Here is a 20,493-nt window from a genome sequence, read left to right as displayed (position 1 = left end):
ATACGCTGACAAACTTTCAGCTTTTATAAAATGACGTAGGTCTGGCGTTCACTAGCTCTTAGTCAATTAAACTGTCATTGGACTCGCAACGAAATTAATCAGAAGAGCATAGGAGGAGTTCGAAGTTAAGGTTCGACTTCCCTCCATTGCAAAGAGGAAACGTATACGGTAAGTTGTATACTACGAGTATATGGTGTATTGGCTGTAGTTTATCTAGAAATAGAAAATACGACGACTACATAAACGATAATTGTATTTAAACTATGTGTAACCACTAATTTGTATCAATAAAAAGTCGATTAACAAGTAGGATTTGCTAATTGCCTTAACCACAAGTATTCCTATGTATGGCGTTAACGACATTACTTGACGTCTCATATACGAGGGGCGGCTGAAAAGTTTTGAGCCTAGGGTATTAAAAATGCCGATAGAAAAGTATAAAAAATATATTTTTCTATTTAATCTCCCTCTACTACAATGGACTTCTTACATTTGTGTAAAAGAGCTTTTATCCCACTGAAAAAAAATTCGCAATCTTTGCCTTCGAAATGAGCCTTTAACGCCGCCTTCATTTCTTTGTCACTCAAAAACCTTCGTTCCTGGAGGTCTTTTTTCCAATTTGAGAATTAGACAAAATAGCTAGGGATTCGGACTAAACTGTGTGGTGGGTGATTAATTTCTTGAAATCCAGTTTTACCCGGGGCAAGCCATGCAAAATGCGCGGTGTACGCGGGCGAATTGTCTTGCAATAACAGATTTCCTTTCGCCAGTTTGCATCTTAATATTTCAACAACCACTTGACGCACTTTTATCAGCAGTACAGCATAATAATCCCCGTTTATTGTAGTTTTTTTTAAGTAGGTAGTCAATGAATAAAATACCTCCACAATCCCAAAAATAGTGGCTATGAGCTTGGGTGTCGATCGTTCCACTTTGAATTTCCGCGGCGGCGGTTTCCCTTTTGAATCCATTGCATTGACTCTTATTTTGACTCTAGATCGTACTGCCGGATCTATTATTTATCAATAGTGACAATGTGAGAAAAAAAATTGTTAGGATTATGGCCAAAGATGTCCTAAAACTCTTGCGAAGTTGTGGCTCGACGCTGGTTGTCGAACGGCGTGAGCATTTTTGGCACCCATCACACGCACCCCTATTTCATGTGCAAATGAGTAAGAAAAATATCGCAAATACGTTCCTTGCTAATGCCTATGGTTTCAGCTATATGTCACAGCTTAATTCGCTGATCTCTAAATCAAGATTCTTTAAATTTTCATTATTTTATTCGTTAATGGCGAAATCTGGCCGCCCTGACTTGAGGTCATCTTTTAGCGACTCCCTGCCATGCTTGAATTATCGGATCCAATCTTTCATGGTGGCAAATGAAGGCCCAAACTCCCCATAAACTCTAGACATCTCTTCAAATGTTACGGTCAGCGTTTTGTTCCACTTTATGAGGTATTTTATGACATCTGTGTACTTCAATTTCGTACATTGCGCGGATGACTGAGACATGATGATGTTTACGGATGAATTACTAAAAGACTGATGACGCTAATGAAATGAAACTTTGTACATATACTAAGGAGGTTATTGGCAAATTAATTAAATTTAGCGTGAGTCAATAATAACACTTGAAGATACTTAGGCTCAAAACTTTTCAGCCGCCCCTCGTAAGTAGCTTATCAACTTAGCTTTCCATGGGACAATAAAAAAAATATTGGGTGCATAAAAATTACTTGGCCGATAGTTGGGCCCGATTCTAATTTGTATGAAGAATCGGCCGGTACCAAATCGGTGTAATGTGCGCACTTCCATACATCTCCATACTGATCAACAGTCCGACCCAACTATCAGCCAACTAAAAATCGGTGGCCTGCACCTAGGCTAAGTTGGCATCAATAATACTGTAAAACATTTTTAAATTTTGTAACATTGTTGTTAATGTTATTGTGTTGTTAATAAACCAAAACAAAGCCATACAAAGCCGTACAAGCGTTGCTAGATGACTAGATGTTGTAGTGTAAAATGTAAATTTTTTAATTTATTTCATAATACAGGTGTGCGCTACTAGAACTCTGGAACGACGGTACCCCAGCGCTGGACTTGCCCGGTCTACTAGCCTACCGTAACGGCGAGGATCGTCCCAGTACCATGACGCTCCCAGAAGGCAGCGACCCTCAGCTGAGGGAATTATTGCACTCCATGACTGAGCGGAGCCCTAAGGACAGGCGGAGTGCCGAGCTGTATCTGGATGAGGCTAGGGGGAAGTGAGTTTTAAATGAGATGACTGATAATTTTAAAGCTTTTTTATTTTAAGGAGCAATTAACCCCTTACAATAGCGTCTTGTTGCGTCTAGCGATACGACGATATTCGAAAGACGCTAGTTTGGGGTAGGGAATCGTATGTCAGAATGTCAAAAAGCAAATAAATGATTATGTTTCAAGTTTCAACCCAATTACGTCAATTGCTGGACAATGGTCTCCCCCAACAATTTTCACAACGACCGGTTCTAGGTGCTTCCTGCAACCTTAATATCGGCAATGTTTAATTGAAACTTCAGCGTAACGCCAAGTTTTTGATTGATTGAATTTCAGTATTTGACCAATCAGAAGCAGTGTCCGAATCTCTTTTTGAGTATTGATTAATATTTGATTGTCGTTTCACATTACGGGACGTTGAACACCTACTAGATTAAATACCTAACAGAATATTCACTTACTTTTCTTTTACACAGGTTATTCCCAGAGTACTTCTACTCCTTCCTCCAGTCCTACATGCTGATATTCTCGGCGCAGCCGATCCTGCCTCCAGACGAGAAGATCCTGCGCATCCATCAGGATATACGGAACATCATCAAGATATTCACTCAGCCGTCCGACGCCAAGAACTATCAAGATCTGGTGGACGAGACCACGGAACAGCAGGGCGCTGCGAGCATTGATGCGTTGATGAAGGATGACTTCAAAGTGTTGAAGGTAAGTACTAAGAAGGTGGATAGGTAACTTTAAGATTTAGTTTGTAGGTAGCTCCATTGGGTTTCTGTGACTTAGGTAATTTAGCTGCAAATTATCTTAGACTGAAGGCTGCTAATGCGGGCTACTGTATTTGTATTCGACACTGGTTCTGTCTCTAGTCTAGTCCTAGTGTCTATGACAATGGCGCGAATGATGAGTGGTGCCAATCGCGAGTGGGCGATGCGATTTCATCTCGCATGAAAATAATCTTGCTTCAATCAGGACACTTTAAAAAGTTTAATAGTGGGAAGGGTAGAGAGACATAAATAGAGGGGGGAAAGAGAGAAAAATAGAGAGAGAGAGAGTAACATGGGGAGGAGAAGGTAGGGGAATGGAGGGCAAGTTATAGATGTAGGAGAGAAAGAGGGGGGTAGCGGGTAGAGAAAGAGAATTAATCCCACAACCCTTTCCCAGCTTAATGTATCAGACTACGAAGAAGAAGAAGAAAAAGCACCGGAACCAAGACAGCTAGGGCCTGACAGCGAGGGCCTGATCCTCGTCGCGTCACTCGTGACGTCGTGCGCGCGCGGCCTGCACCACTGCACCTCCAAGCTGCGCAGCCTCGAGATCCTGCGGCTACTGTGCGAGAGCTGCTCCGAGGAGACCGTGCTGGACCGCATCCTGCCTTACGTGGTGAGTGGCCAGTGTCACAGCCCCGAGCGAGACAGCCGGGCCCGCAGCGAGGGCCTGATCCTCGTCGCGCCACGAGTGACGTCACTGCACCTCCAAGCTGCTGCTCCGAGGAGACCGTGCTGGACCGCATCCTGCCTTACGTGGTGAGTGGCCAGTGTCACAGCCCCGAGCGAGACAGCCGGGCCCGCAGCGAGGGCCTGATCCTCGTCGCGCCACGTGTGACGTCACTGCACCTCCAAGCTGCTGCTCCGAGGAGACCGTGCTGGACCGCATCCTGCCTTACGTGGTGAGTGGCGAGTGTCACAGCCCCGAGCGAGACAGCCGGGCCCGCGGCGAGGGCCTGATCCTCGTCGCGCCACGTGTGACGTCACTGCACCTCCAAGCTGCTGCTCCGAGGAGACCGTGCTGGACCGCATCCTGCCTTACGTGGTGAGTGGCGAGTGTCACAGCCCCGAGCGAGACAGCCGGGCCCGCGGCGAGGGCCTGATCCTCGTCGCGCCACGTGTGACGTCACTGCACCTCCAAGCTGCTGCTCCGAGGAGACCGTGCTGGACCGCATCCTGCCTTACGTGGTGAGTGGCCAGTGTCACAGCCCCGAGCGAGACAGCCGGGCCCGCAGCGAGGGCCTGATCCTCGTCGCGCCACGAGTGACGTCACTGCACCTTTAAGCTGCTGCTCCGAGGAGACCGTGCTGGACCGCATCCTGCCTTACGTGGTGAGTGGCCAGTTTCACAGCCCCGAGCGAGACAGCCGGGCCCGCAGCGAGGGCCTGATCCTCGTCGCGCCACGAGTGACGTCACTGCACCTCCAAGCTGCTGCTCCGAGGAGACTGTGCTGGACCGCATCCTGCCTTACGTGGTGAGTGGCCAGTGTCACGCCCCGAGCGAGACAGCCGGGCCCGCGGCGAGGGCCTGATCCTCGTCGCGCCACGAGTGACGTCACTGCGCCTCCAAGCTGCTTCTCCGAGGAGACCGTGCTGGACCGCATCCTGCCTTACGTGGTGAGTGGCCAGTGTCACGCCCCGAGCGAGACAGCCGGGCCCGCAGCGAGGGCCTGATCCTCGTCGCGCCACGAGTGACGTCACTGCACCTCCAAGCTGCGCAGCCTTGAGATCCTGCGGCTGCTGTGAGACCGTGCTGGACCGCATCCTGCCTTACGTGGTGAGTGGCCAGTGTCACAGCTCCGAGCGAGACAGCCGGGCCCGCGGCGAGGGCCTGATCCTCGAGTCGAGGGCCTGAGGCCTAAGATGCACGCCGCGATAAGCTCTATCGCACTTTTATCGATTTTACGCGATAACCTCATCGCCTAAAACATCAATAAGATTTTATCACGGCGCGCATCCTAGCTCAGCTGGAGCGGATTCTAGCTTACATTGTGAATAGGGGTGACAAAACCGGTTTCACCGAAACAAGAACCGGTTAAACCGTTTTTCATGCATTTTCAAAACCGGTTTGCAGACTATTTTAGAGTTTCACGCTTTTGACGAGAACGGGGCAACTACAATGCCAATAAAAAACAAACCCAATGACAGTGACATGTCTGCCAACTTAACTAGCGCTATCGTGAAGTTTTTCAGATTAACTACCACTGAAATTCTCAATGAGTCTTAACTGCCCAAAAATCACAAGCTTTAAAATAGATCTTGTTTTGGTCGTAAGATCTCTACATCGCGGTTAAATTGAGACCGAAACACTGACGTATTTCGATTTAATTCTAGTAACGTTAACGTTTAACGTATTAGAAACATTTAATTCTAGCCCTGAAAATCGTTTCATTATTCAATCGGCTATCATATTAATTAACCTTTTATTTCGTCCCACAGATCCACCTGTCTCACGATTCAGTGTCCCGCGTCCGCGCCGCGGCCGTTTGCACCGCGGCGAAATGCGTCGGCCTCGTACGGAACCTGCCCAAAGCGGACTGCAACGTGTTCCCTGAGTATATCCTACCCGAACTGGCCCCTAGAGCTACGGACCCCGCGGTACCCGTACGGATAGCCTACGCTAACAGTATAGGTGAGTCCATCGTACATCGTTCGTTTTATACCCGTTTTCACCATCAATCCCTATTTTTTAAGTTACCCCTATAGGTAAGGTAACACATAACAGAATTTTTGATTGATGGTGAAAACGGGCATAAGTCAAATGACTTCCACTGTTAGACAAACGCCTCCCCTAAAGATATCTACGACGACCGCATCTAGATACTTCCCGCGACCTTCATCAGATCGTCGGTCCATTTAGGAGGCCTGCCCACACTACATCTCCCGGCCCGTGGTCGTCACTCGAGAACTTCTGCCCCAACGGCCTCAGCTCTACGAGCTATGTGCCCCAGCTATAGTTCGTAGGAACAATAATTTCTTCATGGTACGGAACCTGCCCAAAGCAGACTGCAATGTGTTCCCTGAGTATATCCTACCGGAACTTGCCCCTAGAGCTACGGACCCCGCGGTACCCGTACGGATAGCATACGCTAACAGTATAGGTAAGTTCGTTCATTCGTTCTTTTCAGCCAAATGACACTGTCGCTGGACACAGGCTACCAACCGGGCAACATGGAAAGCATTGGGGGAGGCCTATGTTCAGCAGTGGACGTCCTATGGCTGAGATGATGATGATGATGATGATGAGCCAAATGACGTCCACTGCTGGACAATGGCCTCCCCTAAAGGTTTCTACAACGACCGCATCTAGATACTTCCCGCGACCTTTAACCAGATCGTCGGCCCACTTTTACGTTTTCCGGCCCGTAATCGCTACTCGAAAACTTTTCTGTCCCAATGGCCATCAGCTCTACGAGCTATGTGCCCCGCCCACTGCAACATAGGTGCCATAGATTGGTAGGAACAATAATTTCTTCATGGTACGGACTACGGAACCTGCCCAAAGCAGACTGCAACGTGTTCCCTGAGTAGGACCCCGCGGTACCTGTACGGATAGCCTACGCTAATAGTATAGGTGAGTAGATATGACTAGCGTAATTATATTGCTGTCGCGCTCGCACACTCACTGCGGCCGCCCGTCGCACAGTCGCGACAGCAATATTTACACGCGAGCGATAAGGATGCGTAGCTTTGGGGTCATTGGACGAAATTCTACATGCTCGGCGACCGGACTTTACAGGTCTAGCGCATAACTGAGTTAGTTCCTGAGTGGGTGGTTTTTGTAACGTCAAACGTCAGCGAGACTTCAGATGTGCTTCAGACTTGTATGCTCTGTCACGTCATATGTCACCCCTCCTACCCAAGGCCAAGTATGCCCCAGAGGAAACTTAATCTGTCATTAAATCGAAACATTTGTTAATAACATTTCATTTTTGATGCAGCAAAATTGGCTGAAACCGCAGTGAGGTTCCTCGATCAAACTCAAAATATGGTCGACAAAGAAGCAACCAATATAAACTACGAAACAGAACTTTCAGCATTACATGAAATGGTAAGAAAATAATTATTTCACTACGAGTTATTTAATTTTTAGTGTGATTTTTTCAAGTGTACTGGATTAAACAAATCCAAAGCTAGCAAAAATAAAGAAAAATGCTGCAGTGTCTTGAGGTTGATTTTGATAAAAACTATAACTGTGTGCTTACCATGAGTTTACGTTACGTGTGCTCGCTAGCGACTGCGTAAAAAAATGACATTAATTGTATGACATATTGTGCAGCGCCCCTAGCGGCTACTTTCAAGAAACAAAATCTCCATAGAGATTTTTGACGTTTTCGCTAGCGAGCACACCTAACGTAAACTCATGGTAGGTACACTGCATAGATTTCTGTAAATTTTCTCATCCAGGAATCGGCCTGTATTATTATAGTCAATACTCAATATGTTTATTGCTTCCTAGTCAATAGTATTTCATATCAGAATCAAATTCTTCAAAGTGATGGCATGTTTTTAAACACTTGCAAGATCAATATAAATGAGCTAAATATTTTCAGGTTCGTTCAACAGTATCGTATTTGCTGACCGACTCACAAGCGGTCGTCAAGCGAGCGTTAGTCGACAATGGAATCACAAAACTTTGTATATTCTTCGGCAAACAAAAAGGTAAATGATCTTACAAGGTTATTATAGTTGTTGCATTTGAGCAGCAGAATAAAAGTCAAAATGTCTGCCTGTATTCAGTACTTAGGCCCTTTTAGGGCGCTTATACACGTCCCAAATATACTTTGCTCTACCACCACTTCGGGACAACATATGGGCTGGTGTTGAGAAGAAGTGGCGGAAGAAACTCGGTCTCCTTTTTCAGCCTTTATCAATTAGATACAGCAAAATAACAATCCTTTTTGTTTGATGTTTATCGTGTAAAGCTACAGATCACAGAAACTAAAGGGAGATGTGACAAAGGGGCGGGGCCGGTATCGCAGCAATATGCCCAAAAACAGAACACATTGTAAACAGTTTACATTGCTTGCGTAGTACTAAAGATTATTCGAACGTTGTCGTTGAGTACTGATACCGCAGTGGATAATGAGCACATATTTTGATTACTTTGTGTGTGTCAGTTTCTAATGCACCACTGAGTTTCGAACTCAGCGCATTAGTTGGCATCTCTCGATATCTCTATGTGTAAAGCTAATATTTTTTATATTCCAGCAAATGACGTGATCCTATCCCACATGGTGACATTCCTCAACGACAAGGAGGAGGCGGCGCTCCGAGGGTGCTTCTTCGACCGCGTGGTGGGCGTCGCCGCGTACGTCGGCCACCACGCCTCGCCCATACTGCTGCCGCTGCTACAGCAGGTGAGTGTCTCTGTGACGTCACTCGCACGCGGCGCCCCTCGACAAGGAGGAGGCGCTCCGAGGGTGCTTCTTCGACCGCGTGGTGGGCGTCGCCGCGTACGTCGGCCACCACGCCTCGCCCATACTGCTGCCGCTGCTGCAGCAGGTGAGTGTCTCTGTGACGTCACTCGCACGCGGCGCCCCTCCACAAGGAGGCGCTCCGAGGGTGCTTCTTCGACCGCGTGGTGGGCGTCGCCGCGTACGTCGGCCACCACGCCTCGCCCATACTGCTGCCGCTGCTACAGCAGGTAGTGTCTCTGTGACGTCACTCGCACGCGGCGCCCCTCCACAAGGAGGCGGCGCTCCGAGGGTGCTTCTTCGACCGCGTGGTGGGCGTCGCCGCGTACGTCGGCCACCACGCCTCGCCCATACTGCTGCCGCTGCTACAGCAGGTGAGTGTCTCTGTGACGTCACTCGCACGCGGCGCCCCTCGACAAGGAGGCGGCGCTCCGAGGGTGCTTCTTCGACCGCGTGGTGGGCGTCGCCGCGTACGTCGGCCACCACGCCTCGCCCATACTGCTGCCGCTGTTACAGCAGGTGGGTATCTCCACAGAATAATAATATGTACTACATACAGAACAGAATAATAACATGTACTACGTACAGAACAACATAATAACATGTACTACGTACAGAACAACATAATTATATGTACTACGCACAGAACAGAATAATATACTGCGTACCGACCAGTCACAACGTCCGTTATGACGGATGATATAGTTAAACCAAGTGCTCAGAATGCGTCATGGCTTTTCTTTGATGTCACATCGCGTCATTTTCAAAAGAGCCATAAAACGAATTTGGCAAAGTCGACTTTTTACACAACACTATGAGAGCTGTTGTTTTTTTTTACATTTGATAACTAGTTCACTTTTCTGCCTTGATTGAAATATATTAACTCGCATCAATTCAAACATTTATAATTGTGTCTCTTTACGAACAGTTACTAAACTAATTTTTATTTCAGGGCTTAACAGACCAGTCCGAGTGGATAATAGCCAAGGCGTTAAGAGCGACCAGTAGCCTGGCAGAGTTAGGACTGCTGCCCAAACAGGCGCTGTGCGACTTGGTTGCTGAAAGCGCGGTGTACTTGGCACATCCTAACTTGTGGGTAAGTAGGAACAGCGCTGTTCTAATATAGTCTTTATGTTCTTAATAAAAAGGCCGTGTATGTATTGTACAGTCGACAACACCTCACACTATACAGGTTGAAATTTTATAATGCCACCTTAAGGGAAAGTACTCTTAATACTAGAGATAGAAAATGTAACTCAAAGAAAACATTTCTTTATTATTGAAAAGATTAAAAGATTTCCGAAAATGTGTTTGCCACTTTTGGAAATCGAACCGACTAAAATGTCTGATAATTACACCTGTACACACGGCCACACTATCCATTTCCGTTTTTGCTCTCGCTCTCATCACATGGTAATTCTTTGCGATAGAACGAGACGACGACATGACAGGCAATGGATAGTTAACACTGTTGCCAATGATATCTACACAAATTCATTAATCGATTTCAACCATATAATCGTATTGAGATTTCATCCTTATAATTGACAGAACAGAGGTACTCATAGGTTACCTTTTGTCGCATTTTTATTTAGTTGTTAATTTCATAAAGCTTTTGCTTGGGACAAAATCAGGATAAAATCTATTCTACGTTTGTTTCTGGGTCTCAAACTATGTCTAACGCCCGTTTTCACCATCAATCCCTATTTTTTAAGTAGATAACACTTAAAACAAGAATTTTGTTTTCATAGAGTTCACTTACAAATTAAGGATTGATGGTGAAAACGGACATAAATATTTTTGTGTTGTAGATAAGGCACGAGGTTTGTGGTTTAGTTTCGTGCGTGGCGAGCCTGTTCAACCGAGTCGACGTGCATTGCAAGCTGCTGCCGCTCATATGGCCGCATCTGAAGCACAAGCTGATACAAGTGAGTTTATGTTTTATCGTGTAGTATTAAGGCAGCGGTTCCCAAACTTATTTAGTCTACTGCCCACTATGAGAATAAATTATTTTTTAGCGCCCCCCATTTTTATAGTCAAGAGTCGAGCTCAGTCGATGTCTAAGAGTCCTCCTAGTGGATGACGCCTCCCAAGCCTCTACACAACGTCCCGATTTTTTTTCTGGGTCTCTTACCGCCCCTCTTTAAGCCTGCAGCGCCCACAAGGGGGCGTTATCGCCCACTTTGGGAAAGACTGTATTAAGGTATAAATTCGTGACTCCACGCAGCAGCAGCAGCAGCAAAAGACGCGTTGTCGCGACACTAAAGGTTTCTTAGATTTCTATGAAATACCATTCCTAGTTAGCGACACTTCTGAAAGTAAATGGAAATACATGGAAACCAGTAGGATCGCGGCGACAATATATCGTCTGCAGTTGCTGATGCGATAACATAGAATAGGATCACACGTACCCCCTGAATCTCGCAAGAGGCTACTAAAGGAGAAATGTCCGAATATCAGACCTACAACCCGTCGGGCCATCGTGGGTAGTGTAGGCTAAATTCTCCATTTTCTTCTGATTTTATGAGAGGTTCGTTATCTTGCAGTGGTGATTGAATGAACTGATGACCATGACCAATAGTTATTAACAAACTATGCATATTATCTATTTTTTTTTGGTTTAGTATCAGCTACCCAAATGAAAGTTTGAAGCTACCGTTGTGAACTTGTGATGTACTGCATCGCACTGCCGAATTTGTATTGCACAAATTACTAAAGCCTGGTCCGTGAGCACGTAGAATTTTGTCCAATAATCCCAAGCTACCCATCCTTATTGCTCGCGCGTAATTATGTTGCTGTCGCGCTCGCACACTCACTGCGGGCGCCCGTCGCACAGTCGCGACTTTAATAGTCCCGTTAGCCCCTCGTACTAAGCTATTGTGTCACGAGTGGGCTCACCACAATAGTCGAGCGGCGGCGGGGTTCGAACCCGCATTCCTCGGTTCACGTGTCGGCCAGTCCAACCCCTTCACCATTCGGCTATCGTGGCTTCATTTGACTACTTTTTGCAGGTGGAAAGGGCAGAGTTGCTGTTAGAAAGCCTGTCCGATCCGATCCCTAGGAAGGTGCTAGACGCGGTGCTGCGTCACGGCGACGTCGACAGGCTAGTCCAGACTCTGAGGGAGCGGAGGAACACTAGGTTAAAGGTAAATATTTAAAACAAGGAAAGATATGGTTTATTTGGTAAGAAAATTCGAAAATGAGCGAGATTTTATAACCCGTGAAACCTAAGACTTTCCGAAGACTACAGACTTTTAGGCGATTATTCCGCGTGGCTACATATAAAAAATCCCGCGCGTAGACGCGTTGTAAATGTGTTGTGCCGCGCGTGTTTTCTATACAAACTGAAGTATCTACTTGCATACAATGATTAAATCTGTCGTCCCGCGTACCGCGGCGGAGCGCGGTGCAGTGTGATAATCGTCTTAGTAGGCTGATAGTTGGGCCCAATTTTGATTTGTATGAATAATACACAGCACACAGCAAGTAGGTACACAGCAAGATAATAACTAAAACTAGACAACAGAACGTCTACAAGCACCAAAATGGCATCAGCTCAGTATACATGTCCATACTGATTAACAGCCCGACCCAACTATCGGTCGACAAAAAGTTTGAGGTCTTGCCTAGGCTAAGAGATCGCATGAAACCGCGGCAACAATGAATTTCTATTGTGTATCGAACTATCGATACGCGGATACTTGAAGGGCTACATAATATATTAATTTAATGATTGTTGATTAATTTAGTTAAAACTTTGAAATAAATAAAAATGTGAAGTATTCATATACAGGGTGTACTGATTGATTAAAACTAAAACAGTTAGTTTAAAGAATGCTAAAACTGTGAATTTAATAAAAGTAAAAAAGACGTGTGTATTATTTTAATTGTAGATTTCTTTAAGTAGATTTATTTTTTAAGGTAAAACAAGGTACAATGCCCCAATATTCGGAAATGGGGCAGCAACTTAGGAACCTGTTCAGAAGATTAGCATCTGATGGTAAGTGTCTTTTTTGAACTATGAAGATAAATAATTTAATATTTCGTTTTAAACTTTATCTAGTTGTCGTAATTTTTAAAATAAAGTTGCAACATTATCTACTACCAGATAAATTAATATAACTTTGTTTTTACTTTCAGGAATGACAGAACACGTAGAGAATCAACTGTTGGCCATGAGTGCTCACCTCATAAAAATACAGGGATCATCTACACAAGTGCGTATAATGTGTCAAGGTTACTCTTATGCTCATAGATGGACAAATTAAATCAGCTTTCTAAGTTTTATATTTAGGTACTTTTCTTCTAAGGCCCGATTCAACCAAACTTTTAACCGAGAATAGCCCGTGACATTGACAGTTTCACTATGGGAAATAAGTCAAAATGTCGAATAACTGACGATTTATTCTGAGATTAATATTACTCTTGTTTGGTCGAATCCACCCTAAGTTTTATATGGCGTTTGATGCCAATACCTACCACTAGCAAATAGCATAGCATTCACATGTTTTTCTGACCTGAAACTATTCTAAATTAAATATGTATTTACTAACTTTTGTTGCATCATTCAGCATCATACATATTTTATTATATCAAGAAGATCTTTTTTAAACTACATATTTCCTTTCAGCACATAACAGACGCGCCAGGGAGGCTAGTGCTAGCGAACACCAGTATATCTAAGTCATCACAGCTAGACGTGGGATCCGACGACAACACACTGCCTCATGTATCGGATAAGATGTATACGTCGACACAACAGAGGTAAAAACTAAAAACCTTTGACTTTTGAGTTCGAATCTCATACTTAGCACACGAAGGGTTTCGTATTATCGTAGAAGATTGCACCTCCTGTTGCCTTCATTAAAAATCTAAAAAAGAACGCCAATAAAATAGTTTTTCTTGTATGCAGTTTCTCCATTTTATTAATTGTTTACACAGCAGTGTAGGTATGGGTACTATGTTAATATTTCAGCTATAATAATAGTAATACATTGCTCATTAAAATCTCCCACGTTAAGGTGTTATTTGCTGGTGTTTTTGTTTAATATTTATTTTCTTTCTGTGTATTTTTGAGGGCTATATTAAGTTTTCTGTAAACAGGCGACCAAACAAACCGTCAACGTCTCACGAAACGCATATGAACACAGAATGGCAACACATGTTCGGGCAGTCGCATGAACATCACACTGCCAGAGGTCAGTTATCTTTTTATGTATAATATACATAAATATACGTATACGTATTATATTTATCTACGTATACAGGGTGTTAGGTAAATGGGTATATGAGCCGACACTAGCCCATGTTAACATGGGCATTTAAATGGTATGGTGAAATCAGAAAATTGTTATCTTCATTTTAATTATTTTAATTTTCATACAAATCGGATTTTATAAAATTTATTTTGTATGAAAATTAAAAAAATTAAAATGATGATATCAAATTTCTAACTTCACTATACCATTTATATGCCCATGTTAACATGGGCTAGTGTCGGCTCATATACCCATTTACCGAACACCCTGTATAAATATGTATTAGTTACTATACGCTGCGTAACTATTTAAATGTTTAGGTTTGCTACTATACGCTGCGTAACTACACTCGCGAGCAAAAGTATGGAATCACTTACATGAAGTTGTTTCCACGCGAACTTGTGTACTAACGAATTTGTTAGTAACAAAAAAAGTGGCACCATTTTAAAGATTAAACTTTTATCTTTAAATTGATACCAAATTCATTTAAATCACAACAGTATTTAAAAAGATATCTCGGCTGATGTGAAGAAGTAACGAAAAAGACATGTATGAACTGTTTGATACGTCGCGAGTTGCGGCCTATTTACCCCCTATAAAAGCACGCGTTTTCGGATTTTTGCTTTCACACGTTGATTCATACACATCTCCGCTTCTTTTGACACTTTACCTGGGATTCTACACCTTCAGAAGCAGCACAAATCGTTGCACTATTGCAAGAAGGGCTCAGCCAGCGGGCTGTCGCACGTCAGCGCCACATAAGCCAGTCCTGGGTTTCGAAAGTTTTAAGACGCTTTCGGGAGACTGGTGGCTTTATCCCGAGACCAAGTTCTGAACAGCGCCGGTGCACATCGCAGAGGGAAGACCGTTTTTTCATGTCAACCTCTCTATGAAATCGTCATTTGACTGGAATCGACGTCCAACAAGAGCTCAGAAATGTTCGTAGGATAGCTGTTAGCGAGTAGACAGTTTGTCTAAGACATAAGCAATAGAATTTAACTCCAAAAAGGCCTGCCACAGGCTCGAAACTGACGGCAGGTCACCGATAAGCACGCTTTCAATTTGCTCGTACACATCTCGATGTTAAGTCGAGCAAGCCACCCCCATAAGCCACTGTTTCAGCGAACCAGCACTGCACAAATCGCTCCTCAGGCCGCCTATAAACCCGACCTCTTCGACTGCTGCCCTGCAAACACAGTTTGCATTCATCGGAGAACAGAACTCGCCTCCATTACTCGCCTTCCCATCGAGATGTGTACGAGCAAATTGAAAGGGTGCTTATCGGTGACCTGCCGTCAGTTTCGAGCCTGTGGCAGGCCTTTTTGGAGTCAAATTCTATTGCTTATATCTTAGACGAACTGTCCACTCGCTAACAGCTATCTTACGAACATTTCTGAGCTCTTGATGGACATCGATTCCAGTCAAATGACGATTTCATAGAGAGGTTGACATGAAAAAACGGTCTTCCCTCTGCGATGTGTAGAATCCCAGGTAAAGTGTCAAAAGAAGCGGAGATGTGTATGAATCAACGTGTGAAAGCAAAAATCTGAAAACGCGTGCTTTTATAGGGGGTAAATAGGCCGCAATTCGCGACGTATCAAACAGTTGATACATGTATTTTTCCTTACTTCTTCAAATCAGCCGGGATATCTTTTTAAATACTGGTGTGATTTAAATGAATTTGGTATCAATTTAAAGATAAAAGTTTAATCTTTAAAATGGTGCCACTTTTTTTGTTACTAACAAATTCGTTAGTACACAAGTTCGCGTGGAAACAACTTCATGTAAGTGATTCCAAACTTTTGCTCGCGAGTGTATTTAAATGTTTAGGTTTTGTAGAATGAAGTACTGGGTGGCGCAAAAGTAAAGACCCTATTTGGTTCAGCTATAACATTTTTTCTAAATTAGAAAACTAGATTTAGGTTTTTTTAAATGTATATTTGTGCCATTAAATTTCGTACCATTAGGATTTAAAGATGATGTCTTTTAAATGGTGACCTCCAGAGTTGATACACATTTGAGCCCTATTTATGACATTTTGCATAACTTGCCGTAACACTTCCTGCGATATGTTCGTTATTTCTTGACGAATGTTTTCTTTTAGAGCTGCGAGACTCTGTGGCTTGTTCACATACACCCGAGATTTCAAAAAACCCCAAAGAAAGAAGTCTGGACTGGTCAGATCGGGTGATCTTGCAGGCCAAGGCAAATCGCCAAAACGAGAGATAACTCGGCCTGGAAAAGCGTCCGTAAGAACATTGACACAATTATTCCACGTTCTTGGGGAGTAAAACGGTCCATGTTTATTTTCAGTGTATTTTACATTTGTTCACTACACAATTTTCAACAACAAAATGACAGAAAATGTCATATAAAAAAAAAAAGTATTTTCTTTAGTGCCAGTACTTTTGCGCCACCCAGTATTTACATTTTAATAATTCTTTCGAAGTCACTGGTAGGGCCCAAAAGATAAGGAGACATGTAAAGTGCCCCTAAGGGCCAACGTTTTTTTTACTGTATTTGACGTTCATAAGTGCCACCAGTGATCTAAAATATTTTTGATTTTTGATTGATTGATTTTTTAGTCTATCTTTGAATTTACTCGGAATGTTTTTTTTTAATCGAACTAAGTTTCTTTTTGCCGTTGAATAAAAGGTATCCACTGCAGGAGCACGCCATCTCTGATTTGCCGAGGTAATTTTTGTATTAGTCTACACGCCTCACGCAAACTAGACAGTGTTTCTCAAATTCAAATCATTTATTTGCATTACATGTGTGGTTTGGCATTTGGTAAATGGTAGGCTAGTACATCACATGCACCCGGCGAGGATATTAACTATTATGTAATAAGTTCCCTAAAGTAATAGAATAGATAGGCCCGGTTTCCACTAAAGTTGAGCGAAAAAGTATCAGGCCGTCAAACGTCTTTTTTTTTCGCGCGGCCATCGACCAAACATTGTTTTTTGATTACAAAATTCTGTACGTAGTTGCAATTTCTTACAAAACTTGCGCGCAAAAAGCAAATCTAGTATGTAAATCATCAAACTTCTAACGCTCCTAACTCAGTTCAGACTGAGTTTAGAGGTATACATGTTATAGTAAGTTTGGTTTACTACACTATTTTGTAATCAAAAAACAAGGTTTGGTCGATGGCCGCGCGAAAAAAAAAGACGCCAATTTCCGGCATTGTCTTTTTTCAAAAGAATTTGACAGCGTTTGCGGCGCGGCGCGGAACAAAGCTCTGCTGAACGGAGACGAAAAGTGGAAATAATGAAATCTGGGGGCGTAGTGTGAGTTTACGTCAAACGCTTTCGACTTCGACTGCGTAAAAAAGTGACATTAAATGTATGGCGGTTTGTACAGCGCCTCTAGCGAAAACTTTCAAGAACTAAAATCTTCATTTATTTTTTTAACGCGCTCGCTAGTAACGATGTAAACTCACACTAAGCCCACTGATTGGTTATTCAACATAATTCTCTGCTTCGCTCCGCGTGGAAACCGGGCCTTATGCTCTTATAACAATATCACTCTTGTCCATTAACTACCAATTTGAACAGATGAGTAGAAAGGCACTTCCGTATCATCCTTTTCTCGGAGTATTTCGGGCAATTTTCGATCCTCTTTGTTAACTTTGTGGAAAAAACTAGAAGCCACTCACCCCTTATTACAAAAAGTTTAATACTCATTGACCATTGGTTTAAAACGATATATCTATATTTTTGTCAATTTAAGCAAGCGTTCATCCCGGGTTTAACTTTTTGTTCGTTCGTTCGTTCGTTTCAGCCGAAAGACGTCCACTGCTGGACAATAGCCTCCCCAATGATTTCCACAAAGACCGGTCCTGCGCCGCTCGCATCCAGGCACCTTCCGCGACCTTCCACAATCGTCGGTCCATCGTCAGAGGCCTGCCCACGCTGTCTTCCGGCTCGTGGTCGCCACTTTTAACTTTTTGTAATAAGCCCTTATGTTATTGACAACAGCAGCGGAATCAACAAGCCAGTCGGCGGCCGGCGCGGCGTCCATGGCGGCGGCGTCGCACGCAGCCTCCGCGGCGCCGGCGCACTCGCAGATGGGACACAGCGCCAGCTACGTGCAGTGTGAGTGCTAATGTCTAGACTTATGAATAGGAGACACTACAGGGTGTGGTTTTGTTATAGATAAAAACAACGCCCATCTCAGGGGTGGTAGACGTGGTAGTACACATGAAAGTGATTACAATAAAAATATAAATATTTTAACTATTACTTTAATACTAAAAAACCTTGTTCAAACGTCTCCTAAAACTTTCGAGACGACGCTTGTTACCGCACCACCCCCGCGTGCCCCGCTACACCACCGAGCACATACGGCCGCCGCGCCGGGAGAGCGGGGGGACTGTCCGATAGCTCGCTCGCGTAATAATACCATTTTCCTGATTTCATGGATGTTTCCATGAAAATTAAAAATATATTTTTTGGCATCAGTGTCATGTATACTACCACCCCTGAGAATGGCGTTGTTTTGCAAAACCACACCCTGTATACTACTACACGCATAAAAATTACTATTAGATAACTTGGATTGACCAGTCTTCGAATGCAGCGCCAGTTCACAGACATGACGAGTGAACCAGCCATCGCTTCACTCGACCATATTATAAGGAATGTAACGAACTGCCTCAATACGCCACCACCCCAGAGGCATTATAGTGAGAATGACAATTCCAAGATATCTCTTAAAAAGCTAATAATAAAACTATGAAACAGTCCAGATTGAAGAGCATGACACTAACATTTGAAACAATTTACAAGTAGACATCTTATTTTTCGTTATGAACAAAAGACATATCACATTGAATGCAAAAAATCTTTACAAATTGGCAGGCAGGATGGAAGTAATTGGTTTTGCACAAATTGGGTTCTAAAAACTCGTTATTATCTTCTTCCAAAAAGTACTGTACTAAAAATGTTATTTGATTGCAGATAGCATGGCCCCATGCCGCGCAGAACTGAGAAACCTTACCGCTCGTATGCAGCAAAAGTTCCAAAAGTCATTAAGGTTGGTTTTTTGTAAAATCTTGAAATTTCCAGGAAAAAAAATACTTGCATATTTGATCTGAATACTCTAAAATGTTTACACCCTGTATAATAATGGTGATTTATTGTAATAATAATAATAATAATAATTCTTTATTTCTCACCATAGAACACAAATATTAACAATTATAATTGTAGGTATATACAAAATGCAACTATAGCTATGGTGGGTTGACACCTGAACTAGGATGAATCCTGTATCTGGTTATCAACCCTCCACCCCATAAAATGGTCTTACGTTAAGCCAATTACAATATCTGATAAAAATTTTAAAGAATTTACAATAATTGAATTTAAGAGGTAGATAACAAAAACGTCCGCAACCGGGCGTCCAGGTAAGTGGTGTATTCAAAAGTTAGTGTGTGGTACAAGTTATGGGTTGCTGACTATTTAACAATAAGTTGCTTAAGTAACAAATCAATGCACTTACTACTAATAAACCTATGGTATATTGTGTTGTGTGGTTTTGTTACTAGGACCCACGACGAAGGCGGTGAAGGCAACGACGAAATCGTTCCTCCCGCGTCTTGGAGACCGGGGAATCAGCTGCTAGCATACCTCCATGAACACAAGTAAGTAACTTCAAATTTTGTGGTCGCTACACACATAGTCGCATACGTCATTCACTTGGGTTATATGAGGACACAAAATTCCACTTTCTTTACTCGAGGTGATATCACCCAGTTGAACATAATGGAATAATCCACATAATGCAACGAAGAAACGAGGGCTATCGAAATCCTGGCGCCACTGTAGAGTAAATACTATTAACGTCAACTGGTGAGCGTTAAAGAGGTATGAGAACTATCGCATTTGCACTCACCAGGATGGCGCCACTGTACAGTAAGGTCCTGTCACTCGCCAGTCGTGCCATCTTTGAAATTCAAATTCTTTATTATTATGTAGGTCCTTTTCAGGGCACTGATACACGATATTAATATAGCTTGCTCTCCTACCAACTCGAGACAATATGATAGCCCTCATTACTGTTCTTTTTGCATCTGAATATTCAATTACACATATTGGATTTTACTATCCGGCTGTGCGGAATAATGCTGGCCCGATTATGTGTGTAGAGAATCCTATCTCTATCTGCTAAACTATCTATTTTGATTTTATCTAAAGAGTGGCCCCCTTACTAATAAAACGTACACGCTCGTCGAACAGTGTTTTAAAGTGACGTTTAGTATGGAAATGTCATTTTAAAACAGTGTTCAACGACTGTCTAACTTTTTATAAGTAAGGGGGTACATGTTTAATTAATTTGTATCGTTCGTAGAGCACGGGTGAACCAAATGGTGACACTTCCAGCGAGTAAGAACATGTTTGGGTCATGTTCCGACGACGGGACGGTACGGCTTTGGGACGCGGCCAGGTTCCAGGGACACGCGTACGTCAACAGGTAACGTATAAGGCGATTATCACACTTCACCGCGCTCCGCCGCGGTACGCGGGACGACAGATTTAATCATTATATGCAAGTACCACAGTTTTTATAGAAAACATGCGCGGCACAACACACTGACAACGCGTTTGCGCGTGCTATTCGTTATATGTCGCCACGCGGACCGCAGCGGAGCGCGGTGCAGTGTAATATTCGCCTAAGTCGAGTTGTTCCAAGTAGTATGCCTTTGGAACACTTGTATAGGGTACCAGTAGGAACATGTTCGGGTCGTGTTCCGACGACGGGACGGTGCGGCTCTGGGACG

At 43.6% G+C, this 20,493-nt stretch overlaps 1 protein-coding gene across 1 annotated transcript in view; it reads left to right on the top strand.

Moving 5' to 3' along the window:
• LOC135082666 (phosphoinositide 3-kinase regulatory subunit 4) overlaps positions 1 to 20,493 on the top strand; it is a 29,841-nt gene that overhangs the window by 4,345 nt on the left and 5,003 nt on the right. The window contains exons 6-23 of the mRNA XM_063977454.1: positions 2,061 to 2,270; positions 2,739 to 2,979; positions 3,433 to 3,651; positions 5,474 to 5,666; positions 6,976 to 7,085; positions 7,588 to 7,696; positions 8,246 to 8,394; positions 9,404 to 9,547; positions 10,263 to 10,379; positions 11,463 to 11,597; positions 12,373 to 12,451; positions 12,592 to 12,668; positions 13,082 to 13,215; positions 13,555 to 13,649; positions 17,690 to 17,806; positions 18,671 to 18,746; positions 19,261 to 19,356; positions 20,064 to 20,186. Coding sequence (XP_063833524.1) covers positions 2,061 to 2,270; positions 2,739 to 2,979; positions 3,433 to 3,651; positions 5,474 to 5,666; positions 6,976 to 7,085; positions 7,588 to 7,696; positions 8,246 to 8,394; positions 9,404 to 9,547; positions 10,263 to 10,379; positions 11,463 to 11,597; positions 12,373 to 12,451; positions 12,592 to 12,668; positions 13,082 to 13,215; positions 13,555 to 13,649; positions 17,690 to 17,806; positions 18,671 to 18,746; positions 19,261 to 19,356; positions 20,064 to 20,186 — 2,424 coding nt within the window. The remainder of the gene's footprint in view (positions 1 to 2,060; positions 2,271 to 2,738; positions 2,980 to 3,432; positions 3,652 to 5,473; positions 5,667 to 6,975; positions 7,086 to 7,587; positions 7,697 to 8,245; positions 8,395 to 9,403; positions 9,548 to 10,262; positions 10,380 to 11,462; positions 11,598 to 12,372; positions 12,452 to 12,591; positions 12,669 to 13,081; positions 13,216 to 13,554; positions 13,650 to 17,689; positions 17,807 to 18,670; positions 18,747 to 19,260; positions 19,357 to 20,063; positions 20,187 to 20,493) is intronic.

This window comes from Ostrinia nubilalis, chromosome 22 (assembly GCF_963855985.1).
Source record: "Ostrinia nubilalis chromosome 22, ilOstNubi1.1, whole genome shotgun sequence".
Classification (NCBI taxonomy): domain Eukaryota; kingdom Metazoa; phylum Arthropoda; class Insecta; order Lepidoptera; family Crambidae; genus Ostrinia; species Ostrinia nubilalis.
Note: the sequence above shows the minus strand (reverse complement) of the source record. Positions and strands in the feature narration are given on the sequence as shown.